Source organism: Chionomys nivalis, chromosome 4 (genome assembly GCF_950005125.1).
Source record: "Chionomys nivalis chromosome 4, mChiNiv1.1, whole genome shotgun sequence".
NCBI lineage: Eukaryota > Metazoa > Chordata > Mammalia > Rodentia > Cricetidae > Chionomys > Chionomys nivalis.
Window position 1 is genome coordinate 24226027 of NC_080089.1, and position 25046 is coordinate 24251072.

Genomic DNA, 25046 nt, shown 5'->3' on the forward strand with positions numbered 1-25046 from the left:
CGGTGAGACTAGCATCTTAGTTTGGATTGGCAGAAGAGTACAGACAGGGGGGAAAGGAGTAGACAGAATGAAGCAAACTTGGTAATAGTTGATTGTGAAACCTGAGTGGGGAGTGCATGCAGTTCACTTGACCATTTGCTTATAAGACTTTCCTTCTGACACCGGAGTTTATCTGAGTAAATAGGTTAGTGAAAAAAATAATTCCATGAGACTCTCAAATGGATGGGCATGGTATATCTTTGCTAAAGTGAACCGAGCTGACTCTTGGCCCTCTGGTTGAGGATAGTAACCCTCACATGATACTCACCAATGTCCTGTGTGAGCACAAACCCCCACACAGCCAATAAACAGTGAGTCCTTTGTGTGTGTGTGTGTGTGTGTGTGTGTGTGTGTTTTCTAGGGACCTACCTCAGGTAAGCAGGTCACAAGTGCCTCTACCTGTTGAGCCATGTCCATGCACAGTCACTGACATTTTAAAGCCCAAGTGTGGATAAGCACTCTTGGCACTCCTGAAGAGTCCAACATTGCATTCTCAAGGCATGTTGGTACACATCATCCCATCCGTGGTGCACCGTAGTCTCCAAATACGGTCTGGTTAGTTCTTAGCCCCAGCTTAAAAGCCAGGGAAACAGCAGCGATAGCTGTGAAAGGAACATGAGCCTTCCCCACCCACTCTGGCCATTCTTAAATACTTCTTCTGTCTGTCCCTACTTCTTTTTCTTTTAAGGTTTTTATTTCTTTTATGTATGTGAGTGCTCTATCTGTATGCACACCTTTACACCAGAAGAGCGCCTCAGATTCCAGTTTCAATGGTTATGCACTACCATGTGGCTGTTGGGAATGGAATGCAGAACCTCTGGAAGAGCAGACAGCACTCTTAACTGCTGAACCATCTCTCTAGCCCCCTTCCCACTTTCTTATTTGCACAGGACTTCCTCTGCTTTCAGCTTCCTCTTGACTTCCCAGAGTCTTTGGATCTCCTCTGCCTACCCACCCATGTTGGATTCTCAGCCAGCAGGCAGTATGATTGTTTTCCATTACAAACTACACCAACAGCCCACCAAGAGGAAGGCAAGCACCTAGCTACTTATAGCTAATCAAACAAAAGCGAGATGAAGAACTCTGAACAGCCGCATGGTCAATTAAACTAAAGGTGTGAATACTTTTTACTAAGTGCACTCAGGGGAATCCTACTTCCTGCTTTGTTTTTTGTTTGGTTGTTTGTTTGGTTGATTGGGATTTTTCCTGAAGAAAAATTTCTCACTCTTCCTTCCCCTCAGCTTCCTGGCCATGCCATTCAGCTTCAGTATTGCTACAAACCTGTCAGCATTCTGCTGACCACGAAAGAATAAAATGTTTGAGCTAGTGCCTAGCAGCACTCAGCCTTAGTGGGACAATGATAAATATTTACTAAGATTAAATCTTACGCACGAAAATAATAGTCCAGTTGGAAATATGGTGTCTGACAGAGAATAGAAGATAGGACCTGATGTTGTGAGCTGGAATCTTGACATCAATGAACTATCCAACTGAAGCTTTTTATTTAAAGAGCCATTCACAGCCATTTTCTTTATCCTCAGTTGTGGCTAAGCTACTCTCACAAAATTCCTCAAGTGTTAGTAATTTGGGCAGCTGTCTACAAGGTTTGCAATTGTTAGGAAAACAAAAAGAGCATGCTTCTGCAGGAGGAGGAACCAGTACCCGAGAGCTCCCTGCAGAAGGTAAACTGGGGTGGATTCAGGTTAGGACTCAGCTATCAGACAGCCTGTATTACAGAACACAAGTCCTAGAAGATAAGATGATGCAATACATGGTCCCTCGGTACATGATGCTCTGATGCTGACGTTTAAGAGCTCTCTCCAAAGAAACTTCCATGTCGAGTCCCAGGAAACCCCTTGTGCAGGAACTGAACTGCAAAAGGCTCACTCACCAGCTGGTTCTGGTAGGCAGTGACTGCTGTGAACACTGTCTCCGGAAAGATGAATGTTCGGAATTCTTCAGACTTCAGATTGAGCAGGGAGGCCGTGTGGTCCTTCTTCTTTATGATGTGCACCCGTGGCTGGTACTTATGCATTGAATTCAAAATGATCTACAGTGAAGAGATGGGAAGTCCTGAGTTTCACATCCTTAACCCTTCCATCCATCTACAACTTCAAGTTCAACTCTAGGAGTAGGAATGACCCTTTCCCGTCTGTAAAGTCATTCTCATACAATTAGAGTCATAGAGGCGAACATTCTACCAGAACAACGGCAAATCACAGGAGCCATCTTCTAAAATGATGGAGGCAGGAGAGAAGGCATTGAGGCATGTTGCATGTATTAGATTGAGTGTGTGTGTGTGTGTGTGTGTGTGTGTGTGTGTGTGTTTCTCCGGGTGTTCCTGTATGTGGACACATGCGTTCATGCATGTGGAGGCCAGGTTGAACATAGGGTGTTTTCCTCAGTCTCTTCCTTTGGACAGAGTCTCTCACTGAACCTGGAGTTCACTGACTAGAAGACTGGCCAGTGAGCTCCAGGTTCCAAGTGTCTCCACGCTAAAGCAGCCCTTGCTGAAACCTGTCTTTTGTGGAGGTGCAGAGGATCCAAATGGAGGCCCTCACGCTTATGTGGCAGACATGCTACCAACTGACCCATCTCCTCAGACCAAGTCTTATTAATTTTTCAAAATCAACCCTTGGACCAGTGAGATGTCTCAGTGAACAAAGACGCTTGCTTCCAAGTCTGATGAATTGGATGTGATTCCTGGGAGCTACATGACGGAAGGAGAGAACAGACTACTGGAAGCCTTCTTCTGAGCTTCATACATGCACTGTGGCATGAATGCACACACACACAAATAAATAAATAGATAAATAAATAAATGCACTTGAAGATCTGGAGATATGCCTCAGTGGTTAACAGCTCTTGTTGCTCTTGCAGTATGGCAAAACACTCAAACACACAGCGTAAACGAATTAAAATAATAATGTCTTTTTATTTATTTATTATACAATATTCTGTCTGTGTGTATGCCTACAGGCCAGAAGAGGGCACCAGACCCTATTACAGATGGTTGTGAGCCACCATGTGGTTGCTGGGAATTGAACTCAGGACCTTTGGAAGATGAGGCAATGCTCTTAACCACTGAGCCATCTCTCCAGCCCCAAATAATAATGTCTTTAAATTTTTTTTGGTTTTGGTCTATTCAGTTCATAAAATGCATGTTTACATTTTCTAAATAAAAAACAATATTTTGTAGGCCAGACTGCTATTTACAGAGGAAAAAAAAGTAAAATGATTTAGAAATACAGGCATGCACACAGACAGAATATTTTTTATAAATATTTTATAAATATTTTTTAAAAAAAGACTGTAACCCTGTAAGGCACACAAAAAATAGGAAGTGTTCAAAAATGGAAACTATTTTTTGAAAAAGAAAAATGACAATTCCTTTGACCCCAACTTCCAGTTGTAAAACTAAACTTTACCAATGTCATAGCCATCTTCCATGCTGCAGCTACCAAAGTTGCAAGTTCACAGCGATGGTAAACATATCTTGGTTAAAAGGGCAGCTGAGAAATAGCACTTTTATTTATCCTATAACGAGCATATAAATATTTTGCCACTGTACAAAATGAACAACAAAACTTGTTAGTATTTGTTTGCTCACTGATGTGTTTGTTTCCAGGCAGGGTTTCACTTTGTACCTCAGGCCAGTCCTGAAACCTTGGCAACTTTCCTGCCTCTGCCTCTTGAATGCTAGGATTACAGGCCTGAGCTACCAGATTTGACAGAACAAAACTCATTTTTAGGTATAAAATGTTTCCCACGTGTCTCCACTGACAGACAGCTACTTAAATGTACAAAAGCCTTTTCTGGAATTGGAGGTTCAGCTGTATCCTCTCCTCAAACACCGTGCAAATCCCCTGGCCTCAGGAAGCACCCCATAAATGGTACTTTGGGGCCAATAGGTGTTTGCTATGTTGACATGGTGACTGAAGGGCCCTTTGGTTTCTTGACTAACGTGGATGGATGTGGTGAAGGGAGGAGAGTTGCTGCTGAGTGTGTTTACAAACTCTCCACAAGATACTGTGGATAACTGATATGTGGCAACATCTGCATCTTTGGGTGATGCCCCTGCGGATTTAAACAACCTTAAACAGGGCCAGGCATGGTGGTGCATGCCTTTAACCCCAGCTCTCAGGAGGCAAAGGCAGAGATAGGTGGATCTCTGTAGTTCAAGTTCAAGACGACCCTGATCTATATAATATGTTCCAGGGCAATCAGGGCTACATGGAAGAAACTCTGTCTCAAAAAAACAGGAAAGTAAATAAAATAAAATAACAACCTTAGATTAAAAAATATTGTGCCTATGCTAAACATACATACTTTTTTTCCTTGGCTTATTCCCTAAATGATTCAGCCTGTTAACTATTCACATAATACTTGCATTAGATATTACCAGTAACCTACACAGCACTCACAATATAGAGGAAATTATGTGTCAATAGTGTCTTGTTTTATTAAGTGACTTGGGCCATGGTTTTATTATTTTCGAACACCTTAGAAACAATGTTCACAGAAATGAGAGAATAGCTGACCACATAGTCAGCGTCTCTCTGCTAATCTCTCTGATTTGTAAATCAACCTCGAGTAAATAAATAGGATTGAACTTTGTACCTGCTGCTCTTTCTAGTCTCAAACCAGAATAAGAACAACTAAGGAGAAAGAGATCCTCAAATGTATTAAAATAAGTTTTGAAAAAGGACCTAATTTCTCTGTATAATGTACTTCCTCCAAGAAGTCCAAAACAATGAGACTTGATCATAGACCTGGACTCAGTTTGAAGTAATAAAGGCAAATATTTGTCTCCTAATATAAAATGTCTTTCAGAATTCCTTATATGTTCAACTGAGAAGATAAGAGCATTCAAATAGCATTCCCACTCACCCACATGTACACATACCCAAATGAGATCAAAAAAAGCAAACAAAAACAAAAACAAACAAAAAAATCCTTCAATTTAAATAACACCCCTCATAGTCCTAAGCTCCAGGCCAGCTTCATTTAGTAAGGGATGCTGAACAACCTCAGACTCCAAGGCCTGCTGACGCTCCTCCAGACCTCACAGAGCTGAGAGCCAACATAAATGCACACTCGACTTTCCTGAGAACATACCTCCCTGGGACAGTGATGCTCCTGTCAGAGACTCAAGAGTACTTGTGTGTGTGTGAGGGGAGGGAGAGGGAAGGAAGAAGAGATGGGGATGGGAGAGCGAGGAATCTTTGGGAGTGGATAAGGAGCACTGGTTGCTCTTCCAGAGGGCCTGGGTTCAGTTCCAAGCATCGACACAGTAACTAACAATTGTCTATAAATCCAGTTCCAGAGGATCCGACACCCTCCCACAGACAAAACATCAGTGCACATAAATTAAAAATAAATTTAAAGAGAGAGAGAAAGTTCAGCAATCTGATTCCACGAAGCTGGATAAATAATATATTACCTAAGGACCCTTCTTACTCAATTTCTGAGGTTACTAATTCTGGTGACAAAGGGGAATATTAAATCAGACAAGTTTTGAGGCTAGAGTAAATATAAGTAGCCACCGACAACTGAACAATTGACAAGATCTAACTGCCACACAATTGGGCTAGATCTCAGAACCCTTGAAACGGATGCTAAAATAAATCATTTAAATTCTGGGTAAATAATCTACCATTGAAGTCTAGAGTTTTTCTGAAGAATCCTAAAGAATTCTAGAACTTTCACATGTAGAAAATGCAGCAGAATTTTCTTCTTAATTGTACTTTCTCTCTGCAAAGATTCCAGTTGGAACCTAAAATATTTTGATTTGAATCACATTAAATAAGATGGATGACTGGCCTACAAAGAATATCTCAGATAGTTCATAAATCTTAACCTGACAAAAAACCCACTGAGTGGAAGCATCGTCTGTTTTTCTTGAAGGGCAAATTAGGCCAACACTGAAAAGGCTACTATCTTTCCAAAAGGTGAAACAACAGAAGCTCCTTAACCCATTTCCAATGTCTCTCCAATGCTACCCACAAGATACACAGTCACCCTGATGTGATTATAGTAAACAAAGAAGGTTTCCTAGGGACACCAACTCAAGTCATTTTAGTTCTAGATTCAGTTGAACCGTCTGAAACTGTCTATAGAACTCTCTCACTTATTTTCCTCCATATTTCACAGATCCAAGAAAAACTGAGCCTTAAAGTCACAAGAACTTTATTTAGTAAAAAGATAAGAGAGATTATATATAACTATAATAATTATCCAAGGAAAGAAACTATGAAAGAAATCGTGTGCTTTCCAACAATGAAGGCAAAAACACAGAAACAGTATTTTGAAAAGAAACATGTTTGTCTGCCTTGAGTTTCTCACATAAAATCTAAGAGAATTTTACATCTATTCTATTCAAAAACATTGAATCATAGGGGCTTGGGCAGTGGCCTAGTGAGTAAGAGTGCTTGTCCTAAAAGCAGAAGGTCCTAAGTTCAAATCCCCAGCATCCACATAAAAGCTTGTGTATACCTACAACCCCAGCACTAGGGGACAGGGAGAGGAGGATCCAAGGAGCTCCCTTGCCCACTAGCCTGACTGAGACACCAAGCTTTGACTGGGGGAGAGATCCTGTCTTAACATAATAAGGGGAACAGAGGTAAAGGAAGACACCGGATGCCTGCCTACCTCTGTCCTTGGCATGCATGGCACGGGCACACACACAAGGACACGCACATGCGTACACATGCGCACACATACATACGCCTACACAGGCACACACAGGCACAGGAACATTCAATCACATCAAAGACAACGCCTGACAAGGAACGTAGCAAATGGCAAGGGCCCTTTTATCAATGGTTATTTGCTCTATCAAATACTAATAGAAGCTCCGAGCTATATTTTCTCTTTGTCCAACAACCAATAACACTTTTTCCCATCTTACAGTGAAGTCTTTACCTACACCAAATAAAATGTGTTTTGGTTTGGTTTGGTTTGCTTTTTGAGACAAGGACTTGGTGAGGATGTATTTTTCGGACCAGGTTGCCTCCTCCTGGCTCCACCTCCCCTGGAGAAATGACAGGTGAGCAGCATGTCCTCTGCTCTGTTTATAATTGCAAATGTTGTCTGTCTGCACACTTGTGCACCTCCCCCCAAGGGCAGACAACTGCACAGCCAGTGTAGCAAAACTAAAACTTGAAGTCCTGGAAGGAAAGAGTAATGGCAGAGCCTGCCGGAACACACAGAGACTCTGGGTTCCTTTTAGGGAGAAAAGAGACAACTTTAGTCTACAGTTTGTGTATTTGGTGCAGAGCAGTGTCACTGAGTGTGCCAGACCCCCTCAGCTAGAACCTTAGCAGTCACAGGGCCCTGAACTCCCTCTCTAGCACTCCCTCTGAGAGACACAGCTGCTGGCAGGTGGGTGTTTGCTCTCCATTGCCCTGCTGTTTTCCAAGGAGACATGCGAATGTCAAAGGGAAGATTAACGGGGTCAGAGTTTGCTCTAGGTCTAGGTTTGCTCTCAATAAATGCTGTAGAGGCTCGCGGGTCTGTACAGCTACATACGTGAGTCAAAGCTTTGCAGGATTCTTTGGAAATGAGGTCCTCTCCACTCTGCTGCAGGTGTAGCGTGCTGCGCTCTGCAGAACTCACTTAGGAGGCTCCCACAGGATGTCTTAGTCCTACTTTTTTATGTGATACCAATATACTAACATCCGTAAGATGCTTAACCAAAAAATGTGCTTGATGGTCTCCCTAAACTCACATTTCCTTTGTCTTGTTAGAAAATGTGGTGGTGTTTGCAAACATATTAGGAGATCCTTGGCACAGAAGGTCCCAGACCCCCTTGTACAAACAGTACAACACGGCATCCACATAAATGGCTTTAACAAAAGCAGCCAAGGTCCCCTGAAGAACATGGGTGTTCTCATACAATGACTCCTAGATGGATACAAGAAGTTTGGAAAATTGGGAGAGGGGAAGGTAGAGGGAGGGGAGAGAGGATATTTTATATAACGTGTCCATTGCATCTAGGGGAAGCTGCAGATGCAAGGTTCTGTACTTACATGGCCATGTTGATCGAGTTCGTTGTTGGTGAGTTTCACCTTTTCAAAAGACACCATCTGTTTGAGGAGCTGCTCGCCAGTAAAGGGGGAGTCTGGATGCACATAGAGTCTAAGAAGAGGATTGGAGAGCTTTATTGAGGTGTGCTTTAAGACTCCCTCTTGAACAAAGCATATTGGCACATGCATCTGTCATCTCAGCACTGGGAAGGCTGAGGTAGAATTAAGAGTTTGAAATCAGCCTGGAATGCATAGTGGAATCCTGGATCAAAATACAACAAAATCAGGTCCTTATTCTAAATGTTTTGATTCTAAAGGAACACAGAAACGTCATGTAAGTGGCACATTTCAATTTCCCATGTATCTTGAATTTATTAAAATAGCAATGTTAAGATAACTCCAAAGCATCTAACAAACTTCATGTCCCAGAGACCTTAGAAGTAATGAATACATTTTCTATTATCTGCTGAGCAAACGATTTTTCAGGGATGAATTGTTTCTGTCTTTTTTTTTTCTTCCAGTCTACTGGTCTACATTTATCAAATACGTGATCTTACTATTAGAGGATTTAAAAGACCTGTTACAGCAATGTGTACGTTTCTATATAGGCATTACTGTAGAGCAATGAAAAGAAGCAAGTTAAATGAGGAAATAATTTTAGAGAATCAACTCATTTAAATTCAAAAGTCACTTTGTTTAATTTACTAATACAAGACTGTTGAGTTTTCAGTATAGGACACAGCAAATGTTCTCTAGTGTACAGATCAGAGCTGAGAGCTTACTGCCCTGCCTACTCTATACTCCACCACACAGCTTCGTTGCTATCTGATTATGCACTGCTAAAGGAGAGTTTTAACTATCTAAGTGAACCTCTGGCTATTAAATTGATTCATTTATAAAAAACTTAGGCAATAAAAAGCTTTGGCAAGGAAAACCTATCGTCTATTGACTAGCTGCTGTGTGGAAGGCACAAACTCACTGTAAAAGAAAGGCCAGCCATCCCTCCATCCCCGCCGCCACACCAGCTACAGCACTGTGTACAGTGTACATCTCAACACTGCTGTCTGCCTCACAAAATCTTTCAAAATCGAAGCGAGATGGCGGAAGACTAAGAAGGAAGGTGACATCCTCTTTTTTCATAAGACAAATTACATTTTCCCCTTTCTTCTTCCTTTGTTTTCTTTTTCTTTCTCTTTCTTCTTTTGTTCTTTTGTTGCTGTTTGTGTGTTGGGAATTTACCCTTGGGCTTGAGGCATGCTAAGCTCAGGCTGCATCAGGAGCCATATCAGCAGGCCTGACAAATTCTTTTACCCATGTGTCAGCTTATTTCTACATAAGTTTTACATACCATCCTTCCAGCTGGGATTTGTGAACAGTTGTGCTGGGAAAAGGTCATAGAGCAAACATTACTGGCACTATTTGGGTAGAGAATGAGAAGTCTGTGTCACGGTCTGCTATACAGAAAGACTAAGAATGGAAAGAATCTGTCCCCTTCGTGAAATAAACGAAACAGTCGGAAACAGTGAGGCTGGCGGGACCAGGAGTCCCACCCCACCCACAGCGGACTCTGCTTCTTGCATTGTCTTCCCCCAAAGGTGTCATCATCGTCTGGTAAATAAGAGTAGTCTTTGATAGCTTGACTACAACAGCATGTCAAGGTTTATCTCTCCAAAGGTATAATTCTAAAAATACTGTTATTTTATTGATCAGCCTCACATTGCCCTTCTCTCCTAGAATTCTAGTTTACTAAAAGATCTAGAAATAGATGACATGTTCCTCCTTTATCATATTCACTATATGTGATCACATTAGCATAGATATAAACTTGTTTAAATAGAAGTTACAGTAGTGGTATGGAACTGTAACATTACTTTTGGTCATGAATAATGCTGTGCCTGTTATAACTACCAGATAATATTACCAAGTATTGTGCTTCCTGGTTAGAAATCACTGGCTTCAGTCTGAGGAGGGAGAAAGGCGTCTTAGATGTAGAAGTCTCTTAGAAACTGACTTTCTACCATTGGCTCAAGCATTCCAATTTCCCAGGTTCCCTTCCTCTATGGAGGTGGGAAATCTGGAAAACTATCTTCCATAATAATAATAACAACCAGGAATTTCCATGAATTATCTCCATTTCATGGTTTTATCTAATATTAGTTTAAATAAGCCAAACTGGGATACATGGAACAACTTACAGGAACCTCCCCCTCCTTCACCCCCCTCCTCCCGACCTAAAATTCCAGCAATAGCTCACACAAGCTTCAGTTAAGATAGCACACTAGTAGGCACTTTTCTTTCTCTAACCAGAACAGATTAGAAGCATAAACAAGCATGTCATATTTATGAAGTACTGCTGGCCTGCAGCATTTGGCCATACCTTCAGAGAGGAAGAAAATGAGGCATAAATAAGAGGAAAAGACTAAAGAAAAGAAAGGCTAGAGAAAGCAAAAGCGAATGTGTGCTCAGAAAAAAAACGGTTAGAAGTCTGCTCTCCTAATTCTCTTTTCTCCTTGAGATCTGAGTTAAAAATAAATTAGAAACTGAGCATTTGTGAGCCTCGTATGCAATCAGCTGGATGCTGCGGCAGGAGGACCATGAGTTTGAGGACAGCCTGAACTACATAAGACCGGGTCTCAAAAGAAAAGAAGTTTTTAACTGAATTGACTTTCCAGAAGTAAATAATAAAAAACGCCAATTCTATTGATTTAAATATCTGTTATGAAGTATTGCTTTTTAATTTAGAAGAACAAAATGCCATTTGCAAGTATTTCCTAGTCCTAATTGTTCAATATGACTTGGAAGCCTTGGAAGGCAGTTTTCCTCGCCTCTTTTAAGAACAGAGAGCTAAAGAGGGCTGTGATCTGTTTTCTGGTGCTTGGAACAGGCTGCCAGCCCAGTAGTGAAGCAGAGGCTCCTTCAGGACCTTGTCCAGCACACCGCTGAGTCCGTGGTGTCTGTGGCTGTGGACTGGATGCTTATCAGACATACCTGCCAGGATTTTAAATCTGATTGTTGAAATACATGTGTTGGTTGTGATCTAACTTTCAATCAAATACCAAAGATCAGTCAGGAAATATGCAATTTCTTATTCAGAACAGTGGAGTCAGCGCGTGCAATGTCCTGTATAGTAACAGCAGTTGCTACAGGGACAGACTCCTGTAACTCCGGCTATTCTGCTGCTCCTCCTGAATACGCCTCTGAGGAAAACGCTCATGAGAGAGGTTCATAGGAATTTTTGACAACATTATCAGCAAAGGCAACCAAGAAAACAAGCTGCATTGTCTCCCATATATTAGCTGGGTTTAATGTAAAAGAATATTAACTTATTGAATTATGTTTATCCATCAAAATTGTGAAGGGGGAAAATTGCTGTCCTTACCTAAAACTTGTGACTCTTGCATGGCTCAAAAACAACCAGTTTTACCCAAATGCCACTAGATGTATGCAGATATAATCACTTGTAAGAAATAGCTAAAAATGTCATAAATATGGTATACACATAAAGACTCAAGGGCAAATAGCAGTGCATTTATATATCCTTACTCAGCATCCTATCAGCAATATTATATTTATATCTCAAAAAGGTCACATTTCTAAAAAAGAATTCAAACCCAAATTTCATGAATATCTGTAATTAATTTTGAGAGATAATGACAATGTTTTCTCTATGCACAAACTTCACTTTTCTTGAAGACTAATCTACAAGTTTTGAATTCAGTCCTGCGCTGTCCTGGCTTGGAAATCTCTCAAGTCAGAGCCCGGTGGTTAAAAAAAAAACTTCCCTAAATTTTACATAAATCAGAAAGATTAATATCACTTTGATCTGCAAGAAGTCCAAAGTCACGCACGAACCTGGCTGGCAGAGGAGGGTCAGCCTTGCCGGCTACGAGCCACGAGGACCGATGGTAGGCATAACGATACCTCTTGTTGTCCACAGGGACGATGTCCATCAGGACTATGTACTTGGCCTCAGGATCCACTCCAGAAAAAGACACGCGGATGGTGGGGAACATCCTCCTGGCAGAGAGAGAGAAACTGGATTCACTCATTGTAAAGAATTGACACGAATTAGGAGGAAAGGAAGAAAACTGGAACCATTCGCTATGCAGTACCCGATTTCCCATTTGGTTGTTGTTAGTTTTGTTTGTTCTGTTTATGAACCTTCAGAGATGTGCCTACTGAGATAGAACTTGCACTGGAAAAAAAAATCGATTCTGTTTCTTTTACAGGGGCCCCTACCAGTAGATAGAAATTTTGAGCTTGTTTTATTTTCTCCCAAATAACCAGAGATAGGTCGCATAACCCATCAAAAATGCCGGGCATTCCTGAGCGAGGGGATTCGTGGAGTCCCTATTGGAATCGCCCAGGGTCTGGTTTAGAGAAGCAGCCCGCCTTTCGCGCTCGGGGCCACTGTCTGGGCCTTCTCTCCACTAGGAGTTCTGTCTTCCGCCCGGGTTTTCAACTGAGTTTTTATTGGAAGCGGGAGACTCTATTAAGAGTCATACCGCTGTCTCTTAAGAGAACCTTTAGATGTTTCTGTTGCCAAGTCTTCGATTTAGGTTAGTCATATATTGTATACCGGAGAGCCTCTCCTTCCTCCTCCTGCAGTCCCCAGCCGAGCTCCTGCCAGCCGGGCATTTATCTGAACACAAGATGCCTGGGTGGGAGCAAAGACCACGCTGTGGGGAAAGATCTCCATCTCCGGACGTGGAGTCTTGAAGCCACACCCTGCGATTGCAGGACCTACTCTAGTACCGAGAATCTTTCTAAGGGAACTGGTGAGAAGCGGAGGCCTCTGAGCTCGGTCACCCCTCATACCCACGCCCCGCAGCTCCCATTCCAGACCCCCGAGAGCGCAGAGTGACAAACCCTTTGATCTGCATGCTCCCGCCCACGCCAGCTACCTTCCAGACTTGGTGATGATCATCTCCGTGCCCAGTTCGTGGAATTTGTCCCAGAGCTCCTTCGTTTCCAGGCTACAGGCGATTTTAGCCATCTCCTCGCTGGGGATGATGGGGGTGGTGGGGATCAGTGGCTCGGTGCACAGAGACGATGAGGAAGGGCTTCCGCCCCCGCTGCCGAACTCTGCGTGAGTCTCCAGGCTGGTGAGCTCACCCAGGGGCTGGGCGCAGGACGACTTCTCCACGAATTGTTCTGGAGGCAATGAGAAGTAAGATTAACTTGCTGTCACTTAGTTAACAACAGACACTTTACGAAGGAGCTGGGCAGAGAACCTAAAAAAGGCACTTGGTCGCCGCTGAACTCCGCAACTTCAGCAAAAAAAAAAAAAAAAAAAAAGCATGATCCACCACAGGACAAAAAGTACCTGGGGTGTGCATGTCTGGGGCTGGATGCTAACCGAATCAAATGAGGAGGGTCTATCTAGAACCAGGGCCTATCACTGAGCTGCCTGAAGCTACCTTAGGAATAAAATATGAGTGAGAATAGGGAAAAGTGATCATAGGGGATAAAATGTTAACTATTACTACAACCATCCCAAATTCTAGGCTTTGCAGCTACAGGGGGTAGCATTAGAAACCAGCATCCAGCTTGTTAAATTACAGGGGAGGGCTCTAACAGACTTTGTTTGTTTGTTTGATTGATTGATTGATTGATTGATTGATTGATTGAAGACAGAAACAGACTACTGGGGAGATACGTAAGCAACTGTTTTTCCTCCAAATAGCCCTGGAAGTGAGGAAAACAACTTCAACCCCAGTCTAGCAGGAAATTAAAGAGAAGGTTTCGCCACATACGAGTGGGTTGAAATATCACTGCCTATGGAACATACTCCAGCACAGCAGCTAAAAGACTGAATCTCCACCGTAACTTTGTGGAATACAGGGAGGTTTTTAAAATCCAGCCAATTATCTTTCATTTCTTAAAAAGAAATTAAAAAAAAGAAAAAAAATATCTAAATCTGCAGTGTGGAGCTGATTCTGCAACCAGACCAGCCTGTTCTAACTGCTCTCAAGGAAAGTCGATCAGCTCCAGCTGTGGGCATGCCATGTACCTGTATATGGGTGTGCTGTGTGCCCGAGTTTGTTCTAAAATGATTTCTTATTCCTCAAACCTCTTAATGTGAGGCTAATACAAAATAGAATTTTGCCCTTTCTTGTCATAAAGCATTAATGCAGCTCATGCAGATGTTTTAAGTGAAGGACAAATTAATTGTCATACAGGCTGTTTCCAGATCAAAGACTGGTTAGACAGTACCAGCACCTTATTTTCTAGAAACAGTTTTGAAAATTCACACCACATATTTATAGGGGATCAAAAAGCAAACCGAACTTCTCATAGTTGCAGCAGCTGACAGGTGAGCTCTCTCAGCATCACCTGGGCTGAGCATCGCAGACACCCACCGAAAAGGAAGATAAGGAAACAGGACTGCTCCAGTACAACTGATCCCCTCGAGTGGTGGAGCATGGGGCACCAGAGAAACCCACTCCTTGTGGTTTTATTCTGATTTTCAATGAAAACACCCCACTGTCTCTTAACGGAAATTTTGGGTGTTTCTATTGCCAAGTCTTCAATTTAGTCATTTATTATGCTGTGTTGGACTGGAGAATGTAAGGGACCAGAAAAGGAATAGGCAAGAACTCTTCTCCAAACAGGTGAACAAACGCCTCTCAGAGACTGGAGCCGGTAGCTAACTGGGGGAGGTTGTAGAGAGTCAGGGCTGGCCTAGTATTTAGAATTTGTAATTTTGATTGAAGCGTCTTTCTCTTTTTTTAAGAAAAATTAAAGAGAATACTAATGTAGACATGAGAGTAGAGCTGGCAGGCTTCCCAGCCCAGTGCTCACAAGTCTGTCAGGAATTTTGACCTGAGAACTTCATTTTCTATTGGGTACCAAATGAGATGGGGGTACTCCAAAAGAATTCCCCTAACCAGGAAGAATAATGATACTGCTATGACCCTCAGCAGTTCAATTGTGAAATTAGTAGCCAATTCTGTGTCTAAAAAAGAGGATTTGGTGACTAGCTCACTCGCTTTCGAAGATTTTGATTTAGATGGAAGTTAAAAGGGGGGTGCAGCTCAGAGCTAAGAGCTGTGTTTTGACACTGGCATTTCCTTGGTTTCAAGTCATTTTGGACTTTAGTTCTCTCCTCTTCATGTGTAGTCTCCTTATTTTTCCAAGCCCCTTAAGGTTTCTTCTCTGCTGTTATCTTGGAATGAAAATTACTGAATTTTTAAAAATTTGCCCTAAGTTAGCTATTTGATTTTTGGCAGTATTATAAGAGTGGTGGTGATTCGGGAGTGTGATAATTTTTTCCGAAGACCCTAGAATGAATGGCAACAGTTCTTTCTCTGTGGGTTGGAAGGAGGTTGTCACGGGCATTTGTTTTCGTATTTCATAAAAATCAAGGTTGCTCTTTGCTCTTGCTCATCTCTCCTCTCTTTGATTCTAATGTCTTCTATAAAGAAAATTGTTTTTTTTGTTTGTTTGTTCGGTTTTTTTTTTTTTGCAAAAGCAGTGTAAGTAAACTTAGAGAAATTTAGGGAGAGTTTTGCTAATCTCGACTGAAAATGTCAAATGTAAATGAAGGTTGCAGATAAGTCTAGCCCTTCCTTGGAGAAAGCGACTCCTGCTTGGAAAACCGGATAATTTTATAGTTCTTGGCAGAGAGGAGAAAGAAGTTTGTTGCGACGGAAAAATTAAACTGGTTTCTTGTGAAGTCGTTCAGTATCTTTGATTCCAAGTACATACTCAGGTGTTACACGCAGTGTGGATCCTGGTCTTTAAAAAAAATTCTTATTTGTCCTTGAATTTGTTTTTATTCGAATTTGCACATGCATGCACTATCTACATGACCTCAGGATTCCAGGAAACTCCAGAGAGCAACTACAAACACAAGCTGGATTCCCACGACCTTTAGATGACCGTGAAACCCCCAAAGAAAACTTGCGCAGAGAAGAAAATGAAATCTCCCTCCTCAGACCTATATCTAGTCGATAGTCTGAGTCGTAGAAGCAGATCTGGCCGGGAGAAAAGGCCACCCTTGCTGCCCACGAAACAAACCGCCTGTAGCCAGGACACATAGAGAAAGACGGCCCCTGTGGACAGCCTAGCACCCCGACTTACCCAGGGGTTTGATGGTGTTTTCTGCTGCCTCCTTCTCCTTGGGGCCACCGCTGGACATAAGCGCGGCGATGGAGAAGGCATTGGCTCGAGAGGAGAGCTGGGGCTTTGGTGACGCCGTGAACTCCATGGTCCCCAGCGTGCTCTCCTGGTTAGGGACCGGGCCTGCCAAACAGCAGTCCAATTTCTCCCAAGGGGGACAAAAACCCGAAACGCAGCTCTAAGTTCCCGAGTGCAGTCAGAGCGGAACTGGGGACTCTCGAAGAGTCCGGTCCCACGTCCCCAGAGCTCCACGCTGACCTCTCCAATCCACTAGAGCAAAGACCGGGAGCCGCAGAGACTTCGAACCAGCGGGAAAGCAGGGTGGGGACCAGCCGCGAACTCAAACTGTGTGCAAGCCGCGGGGCACACCAGACGTCAGTTGAACAAAGTGCGGGATGCACCCAAGCCGAGTTCCCCCTCCCTCCCCTGCTGACTGAGGAGTGGCCCGGGCCACCGGGAGGTGACGACCGGCTGTGGGACTCTCGAGGTTGCGGAAACCGGGGAGCCCGACCGCAGCTTTGCAGAGCGCAGCAAGGCGCGACCTACACTGCGCCTGGGCTCCCGCGGCCCCGCGCCTTAATTTGCTGGTGGCGGCCGTCCCTAGCCTGCAGCAGCCAGTCAGAGTGGTCTCACGTCACCGCTTCCTGGCTGTGGGGCGTGGGGCGGGGCCAAGCGACGCCTGCGAGGAGTGCTTGGGGCGCGTCGCCCTCCTGCCTTCAGCGCTCTGGAAGGAGAACTGGGCACCCCTCACGGTAAATAGTGTGCTGCCAACAGGGTGACGCAGCTGCCTTTGTCACCTCGGCCCGGTGTCTCAGATCCCGCGGGAGGGCGGCGTGCGGTGTCTGGAGCTGCACTTTCACTGCCGCCCAGAAGATCCAGGGATGCGCACGTAGCGCAGGATCCGACGCCACCAGAGGAAGCCCATCCGAGTTCTGCTATTTCCACTCTTGCCTACTAGCGTTTAAAAGTTCCCAAATAGCTGAGAAGAGTAGAGGAAATTTCGCGTCGCTAAGTGGCATTAATCCCCAGGGCTAGGTTCCCTACTTGACGGTCCCCCAAGTCACATCTACTTTCTAGGAGAGCTGGAGAGGTACATCCCTGGGAAAGAAAAGCTGAGACGCAGGGATCGTGTAGGAAGAATACTTTATGGCGAAGCTGGGCTTTCGCGGCGCACTGGTTGCTCCTGGGCTGATTATTTCACTCAGAAGAGGGACTCTGAAAGTAGGGCAGTGGCCCGCAGCAAAACCAGGGCAGGGCAAGGAGCCCTGCGGGGACCACGCGACGACGCTCAGTGGGAACGTGTGACCTTTCCATGGTTCTGGCTTTCGGGGGACACGGAACCATCTGCCTTGCTGAGCCGGCAAGGGCCAAGACTTCCCACGGCCTTGTGTAGGGAGTTCTGTTGGCCTTGCTCAGTTTAAATAACTCAAATTCTCCAAATTCGCAGGGTAATCCGCTTCGCTCGCACTCCTGTAAACTCTAGAGGACACACACACTCTCAGGCTCTGCTTGTAAATGTTTGCTCTCCTTTCCAGGGATTAGGTTTGTCTGGCGATTAGGAACCTCTTGGTAGGTCTTAAAGTGGGGGTAAAGAAAGGACGGGACACCCACACATGCACCCACACATGCACCCACACATACTCACACACAATCTCCTGCCTCCCACTGCATCCTCTTCACAGCTTCTGAAACAAAGCCATAGAGAAAAGAAAATGCCAAAATGACTATAAGAGCATCCGGTGTAAACAACATGTTGGCATCTGAAGAAGTTCTCTTTTAGGCTGGCCTGGTCATTCTAACATCTCTGTTCAAACGTAAAGTGTCAAAGTTGGGGAAATTTGAAATTAGTAAAAGGACAGAGTTTTCAGGCTAGGCGTTTGTTTACTCCTTGTCTGTGGTATGCCTCACTTTTAAAAGATCGAAGGTGACAAGTTAGTTGGCAGAGCAGCATCTCAACCCCCCCCCCCCCCCCAGGCCATCTCCCAGCTAGAAAGGGTCTGAAGACCCAGAGGCACAGTCCAGTCCAGGTCCTGATCAGACACAGACTCTGCAGTTCTGGCTATGGAGGAGTTCATAACAGGACTAAGGCCGGATGGCAGCAGGCTTTGGAGATAGATCTCCCTGCATACAACACATTTTATATTTTTATTATTTACTTATGTGTTTGTATGTATGTGCCTGAGTACCACATTCATGCATGCAAGTGGAAGCCAGAAGAGAGTTATCAGATGCCCTGGAACTGGAATTACACCCTCCATGTGGGGGCTGGGGGGAACTCTTCCAGCCCCTCTGGAAGAAGAGCATGTGCTTTAGATTGCTGAGCCATCTCTCCTGGTCTTATATAAATTATCCTAATCAAGGTAACATTTTCTTTTTATTGTAAGGTTCACATTGTCTTGCTTCTTGTCTGAATTTTTAGGGTTTGTCAAGGAAGATGGATTTTTTTTTCAAGAAGGGAGGTTTTTATTTGGGAGAGAAAGAGGTTTATATAGACTTTGATATAATGTTTCAACTAATGCTGCAGGTTTTGTTTGCTGTATCTAGTTTTCAATAACTTGTACCGTTATATCTCAATTGATAAAACTTTCTATTTTATCTTATATAAGGGGAGGTACTATCTTTTATTACCTTAATGACTTAGCTTATAGTTGGAATGGCTGGCACCCTGGGAGATGGATATGTTTCAGAGAAACTGATGGAGCATGGGAAAGCTGAATTGTTGCTGAGCAACAATTGCTCAACAATTGAGCTTTGTTGCCGTTCTAACAGACTCAACCTGGGACTTTTGTGGGCAAGAAATCATGCAAAATCAGGAGAGGTTCAGCAAGTGGGAAGAGAGAGCAAACTAGAGGAATTGAAATAAACACTTAAACAAATCCAGGCACCGGAGTCACTTGAGTGTCCCTTAGCCATGCATCTTGTCGGTGTTGAAACGATCACATCACCACAGCGAACAATGCTGCGGGGATACTGTCCTGATAAACTGTTCATGGCTTTTGCAAACCAATGTGTTGCTTTAAGATGGGGAGCCGGTGCTAGCAGAAAGTTGCAGCCATGGGGTAATTCAAACCTTCCACCTGGGAGCCCAGAGGAACTAGTCCTGAGGTCCCTTCAAAACCCTCGGGGAGCAAGGGTTAACACATAAAACCACCCACAGAGCTAGAACAAAGAAATCACATTAACACTTCCCGAGACCCTGCCCAGGCTGATGACAGGCTGTGTGTTCAGGCTGCTTTCAGATACTGGAGAAGGCATTGGACTTGAAGAAAGTCTTGTTTTAACATGTGTTTGTGCTGGCATTTTGAAATTTTCCCAAACTGTTCGAAGCCTCCGTTTCATCGTTTACCTTACACTGGGACTAATACTCCTATCGTTCTATGAGTTAATAAAATCCGCAGTGAGTGTAAAACACCCAACGATAAGTAACATTGATTATTACTCCGCATAAGCAAAACAATGCATTTTAATTATTTGATTTTGAGCTGCATACTCTTAATCGCAGAGACATCAGATAGTTCTGTAATTTACGCAGAAGATTGGGACCACATAAAGGTGCTGGGATTACCACAGACATTTAAGCTTCAGAACTGATACAGACATCTAAGATTTTGATATTATCTAGAAGGAGGGGCCAATGCCCCCTAATGTAAGATATGCATTTTAGAAAATTCTGTTTTGGAACTCCCCATAACTCAGAAGCAAAACTGTCCAGGGACTGATCGGCCACCCGCATTCTGCCAAGGTCCCCGACTTAACGAATCGGAAGCTGCTGGGGCAGATGCCACACAGGTCTAGCTGACAGTTCGCAGGGGCTGAGGACAAGAGCTGAGCCTGGGCGTTGGACCAGGTACCAAGCAGAGGTACTAAGCAACTGGGGTAGGGAGGCAGAAGCCAAGGGCAAGAGGGACATCCGTTTCTCAGCAAACAGGCAACTACTTCCGAAAATGGCCCCGAAGTCTTGTCCTGATCTTCCTTCCAGTTCTGCCGGGTAGAATCTATAAAAACGACAGTCAAAGGCCACCCCGCCTTTAGATCAATAAATTTGGTTTACAGAGGAGGAAAGCCGCCTCGAACAGTGCGGGGAGCTAGGCGACCACAGTCCTAAAAGGCCTTTGAGGCTCGTTCCCTGTGGTGCGGAGCTTTGCGCTGCTAGCACTGGGTAGGCAGCGCTCAGCAGCTGGCTATAAGAGGTCCCAGCCTGTGCTGGGGGGGGGGGGGGGGGGGGGAGCTGGGTTGGTGCTCAAGCACACGGTCAGCGTTAGGTATTCTCGAACTCGCGTGGTTCGCAAGAAGCAAGAGCGTAGGTCCCAGTTCAAACCGCAGGATGTGGCCCTAAACCTTCAGACCTTCGGGGGACCCTGGTTGACGACTTCGTCCAGTTCCCTTTGTAAGGCCAAGCAGAGTCACCCTGTGCTGGGAGGCTGAGTGAGCCCGCTATTCACCTGGGAAGTCACGTTCCTCCTCAGCGTAGACTGGGAGGAGATTGATGTGGCGTCCACGGCCCACGTGATCTAGAGATAAGGGACCAGAGGCTGAACTGCGGCGAGGACATTTATTTCTTCAGCTGCGGATTTGAGGAGGCCAGCAGCTGAGGACGGCAAGCAGCCTACATGGCCACGCATGTCCTCGTGGGGGCTGGTCCTCTGCTTACCCTGTCCCGCAGCGCCTTCGGACCTGAGACCTCACAGGCTCCTGCACTCCTGCATCTTCATTCACTCTTCCTCTCCTTTTCTACGAAGTGCAGCCCCTTCGGCCTCCAAACCATCCAAATACTGGCAGGTGCTATTTAAAATTAAAATTTCAAACGTTTCGTGTTTTTAAAATCACATTAAACTATTTGCTTGTTTGCTGAGGTTTGAGGCACTTCTAAATTTGGGGGTCTCACCTGGTCCCAGGCTTGTCAGGAAGGTTAAGAATTTCATCAAAATGAAGCTGACAATAACAAGTGGAACCAGGAGTCAATAGAAATGTACAGTTTGGAAGAGTCGTACCTGCGTTCAGCATTCAGTCTTAGAGCCGCCCTCTCAGCGGCTGGTGGGAACAGGCACCAGCTGCGTCTTCATGGGCCTTCGGTGAAGATCCGATGGACAAATTCTCTAGCGATAGGGAAGGACGTGGGCTAGGGCCTGTATACATGCTTGTCTGGACAACTGGCCAAAGGGTCTTTCCAAAGCTGAGGTTTTTTAGGCGGCTTAAACTAAAGTTTTAAGTACATCTAGAACAGCAGCCACCGCTGCCTTCCTGTGCCCTTTCCCGGTCGACTGGGGCCAGTTTGGAAGATGTAACCAGGTTAAACTCAAAGCAATTCTGGACGGTTCCGATAGTTCCTTTTACCGCCACAACTGTGCACTGGCCCTTCTGGTGACTACAGGAGTGGCTCCGGCTCCCACTGTTTTCCACTTTGCATTCTGCAGGAACTCGAACCTGCTTAAATACAATAGATCCACATCTTTATCAGGAAGTTAGGGATGTTACGGTGGCAGGAACTAGCCTCCAAGTTCTCTTCCACTAACCTTAGCAAGACACAGGGAAAGTCACTGTTTGACAGCCCCTCCCACACACACCCTGCTACAGCAGCTGACAAAACGCATCCATTAAGGGCTTGGGTACCAATTGCCTAATGTCAACTGGCTTCAGACAGCCTGAAGCAAAAGCGAGGGAGCAAATGCCTATGCATCTAGTAAACAAAAAAGGACACTGTATCTGTTCATTCGCCAATATTACCTAGTGCTTACTTTGTTCCGGTTACTGTGCCAAACTTAGCGATCAGAATCTTAAAGGTCTCGCTTCAGTGCAAGTCAATACAGGACACAGATAAGAAACACACAGACACAGCATATAGAAATTGAAGGAAAGATTTAAGTAAATTAAGAGGAGACTTAGAGAATTCAGTCTATTAGTGACCACACATTCATTCTGGACCAGACACTCCCCATAAACTTGAAGATTTATTTATTTATTTATCTTTTTTTTTTTTAAAGGATCCATGCAGAAAATAGGTATGGCATTTGCATCAAAGTTTTGCTAAGAGAACTCCAGGGATATATGGGTGTGAACTGCTTAACTTTGAAAACACAGTGAGACAAAATAACAACTTTCAAGCCCTTGCAGAAGAAGCGAATGGTGTCTGGCACTGGGCTTTGTTTCCACATCTGTAAATATGGAGACTGCCCACATCAGCTATTAAGTGAAGCCATGCATTCCTTCTGGCCAATATGCCTTTCTTGATTTAGAAATGATATACTTATATCTTATCAAAAAGTTGTGTTCAAGGGCCATAATTCCTTTTGAGAAACAGCCGGCTCTCTGGCTTCTGTGTGCTGACTCTCAGAAATTTTGCCAGGAGGGCTGCTTCCTGCAGAAGTCAAGACTGACTGTGAACAATTTATTAGATATCTGGAGACCCACAGCCTCCGTGGCTGGATTGTCCCCCATTAACTCGCACTTCAGGAATGTTAACTTTCAGTTTTCCATAAATCCCGAAAAGCATCTACTCATTGCACTCTTAGTATTGCCAGGCTTTGCAATGGCTGAGTGTCATTTGCCCAAGGCACAGGAGGAGTTTCAAGGTGTAGTATGCGCCCCTGGTCCATGCGACCAGTCTGTTGGCTCCTCAGTGACAACCTCTAGCCTATATCAGCCTACTCAGACTGCCCAGGTTTATGGAACAAATATTCCTGGGGCACTAACTAATCTCAGAACCCAGAAGCACAAGTGGCTAACTCATGGACTACGGCCGCTGTAACTTTTGTGATTCTTTTCTGAAAGTTACTACCTAGGAACTACTTCAGGTACTGCCTAAGCAGCGGAGGCTAGTTTGTCTGTGGTGTCATTTGTCTGCATGAAGGGGGCCCTCCCAATCAAGTGCCCTGCCCTGACCTGGCAACCTTTCTTCAGCTTCCCAGAGGCTCCCTTACCCCTAAATTTAGGAGGCACGCTGCCAAGGTTGTCCTCAGCTGGTCCGCTGCTGTCCTGTGACCCTGGGTCACTGTATTTCTCTAGGCCTTCTTTTCCCTGGTTTTGAAAGGAGGGGCAAGTGTTCTTGTAGCCCCAATCCTATGGGAAGGCAATGCGGGTTGAGTGACCCAGCGACGGCAAGGCTTGCCCATACTGGGCACCGTCTGGGCTGTGTCTGACTGGCTAGTTGGTGCCCTGTTTGGTTGCCCGCACACATTTTTTTCTAGACAGTGTACCGACACCCAAGCCATCTCTTAGTTCTGGGTTCTGGGATGCCTTGGTCCCCTCCTCTCCTTCCCCAGCATCTGCTCCTAGTACCAAACCAAGACTTCAAAGAGGCCAATCCAGCCTGGAGCTTAGGAGCTGGTGACAACGACGGAGCTCTAGGTGGCTTGGCTCCCCGTGACGCATTCAGCCCGGCGTTTAGGGGTCCCTACGACCCTGTCTTGGGGCCTGTGCTCCTCCAGGCTCAGAGGCCGGGGAGTGCGCCTTAGACTGCAGCTGCGGTAGCCCTGGGCTAGGAGGCAGACGCCGAGGCGGAGCCTCCGCCACCACTGGTCCCTGCTAGGCCGGCGCGGGGACAGGGCGCTGGCGGCAGCGGGGCCTTCCCATGGCTGCTCCGCCATTTAATCAGGGCTATTATCAGACTGGCCTTGCAGGATGGCGCCGGCCAGCTTTACCCCCATTAGCACAGGGCCGGGTGGGGGTTGGGTCCTGACCGCAGCTGCAGTGCTTCTGGGGTATTGTGAGAAAGGGCCCCAAATCGGTCTGGCGGGGTAGGCTACCTCTATCCAGCTTCTTAGAGGCCAACGTTTTATTAGAATTTGATTTCCTAGCTTTCGTCTGACTTTATAGTTCTGTACAGCGGAGGCCACTCACGAACTACTCTGAATCTCGGTTTCCTCATCTGAAAAATGGATCTCGAGAGATGTTTCACTCCAGCTTGTAAAGATGAAATACGACAGACCAGAAAGTGTTCTATGGAAGGCCTGGTACATACACCAGGCGGCGTTGCTACTGTTACATTAAAATCTGGTGCCTTTAAAAAGATCACCCCCCCCCCCCGACAGTCCTCCTCAGCCTGCATCTCTCTCTCTTCTCTCTCTCTCTCTCTCTCTCTCTCTCTCTCTCTCTCTCTCTCTCTCTCTCTTTCTCTTTCTCTCTCTCTCACACACACATTTAAAAAGGAGGACAGGGCTAGAGGTTGAAAGTTTCAAAAAAAAGTTGAGCACTTGACTTGGGGGTTGCTTTTTTTTTTTTCCTCACTGCTGACTGGGTAGTTACAGCAGCCTCGCTGGACCTTGGGCAGATCATCTCTCAGAGCCTCATTGCTCATAACCTTAAAGTAGATGGAGGACTTGCACCCATGTCACATGGTTATGAACAGACCATGGGCACATTAAATTCGTCCAAACCCTGGAACGCTGAACAGAAAATACATCCAAGGCATTTACTGATTGCTATTAGCAAAATGGTGTACAAGCTGCAGGTTTCAGGTTTTAAAAGATCTTCCTGCACTTAACCAGCCAGTTTTCCTCTGATCCCAAAGGGTAGCTATGGGGAAAGGATTCAGGTACTGGCCCAGAGAGGGTCCCTGTGTCACCCAACACTCCAATTTCCAGTTCCCTCGCATTGCTTGCATGACACATCATTGAAGGTCCTAAAAGCAACAACCCAGCTTAGAGATCAGTCACCATTATGGCCAACTGTCGCTTAGAAACCCTCCTGAGTACTCACTGCAAGCCTGGAATTATCAGCATTGTTTCTAATCAGTAAAGTGTAATTAGCAAAGCAGGGCTAATTAGTAAAGTGGCCTTCTAAGTAGTGAATGTTTGCGAATCGTTCTTAAGTGGGATGTGCTGGGCGCACAGCCCAATTCCACAGGCAGCCTGGGATTCC

At 45.0% G+C, this 25046-nt stretch overlaps 1 protein-coding gene across 1 annotated transcript in view; it reads right to left on the reverse strand.

Annotated features, from left to right (window-relative positions):
• Window positions 1–16278, reverse strand: part of Tbx20 (T-box transcription factor 20) — a 53623-nt gene extending 37345 nt beyond the window's left edge. The window contains exons 1-5 of the mRNA XM_057768161.1: window positions 16152–16278; window positions 12971–13220; window positions 11919–12083; window positions 8070–8178; window positions 1931–2089 (exon numbers count right to left, since the gene is read on the reverse strand). Of these exons, the coding sequence (XP_057624144.1) occupies window positions 1931–2089; window positions 8070–8178; window positions 11919–12083; window positions 12971–13220; window positions 16152–16278 (810 nt within the window). The remainder of the gene's footprint in view (window positions 1–1930; window positions 2090–8069; window positions 8179–11918; window positions 12084–12970; window positions 13221–16151) is intronic.
• Window positions 16279–25046: the final 8768 nt, after the last annotated feature.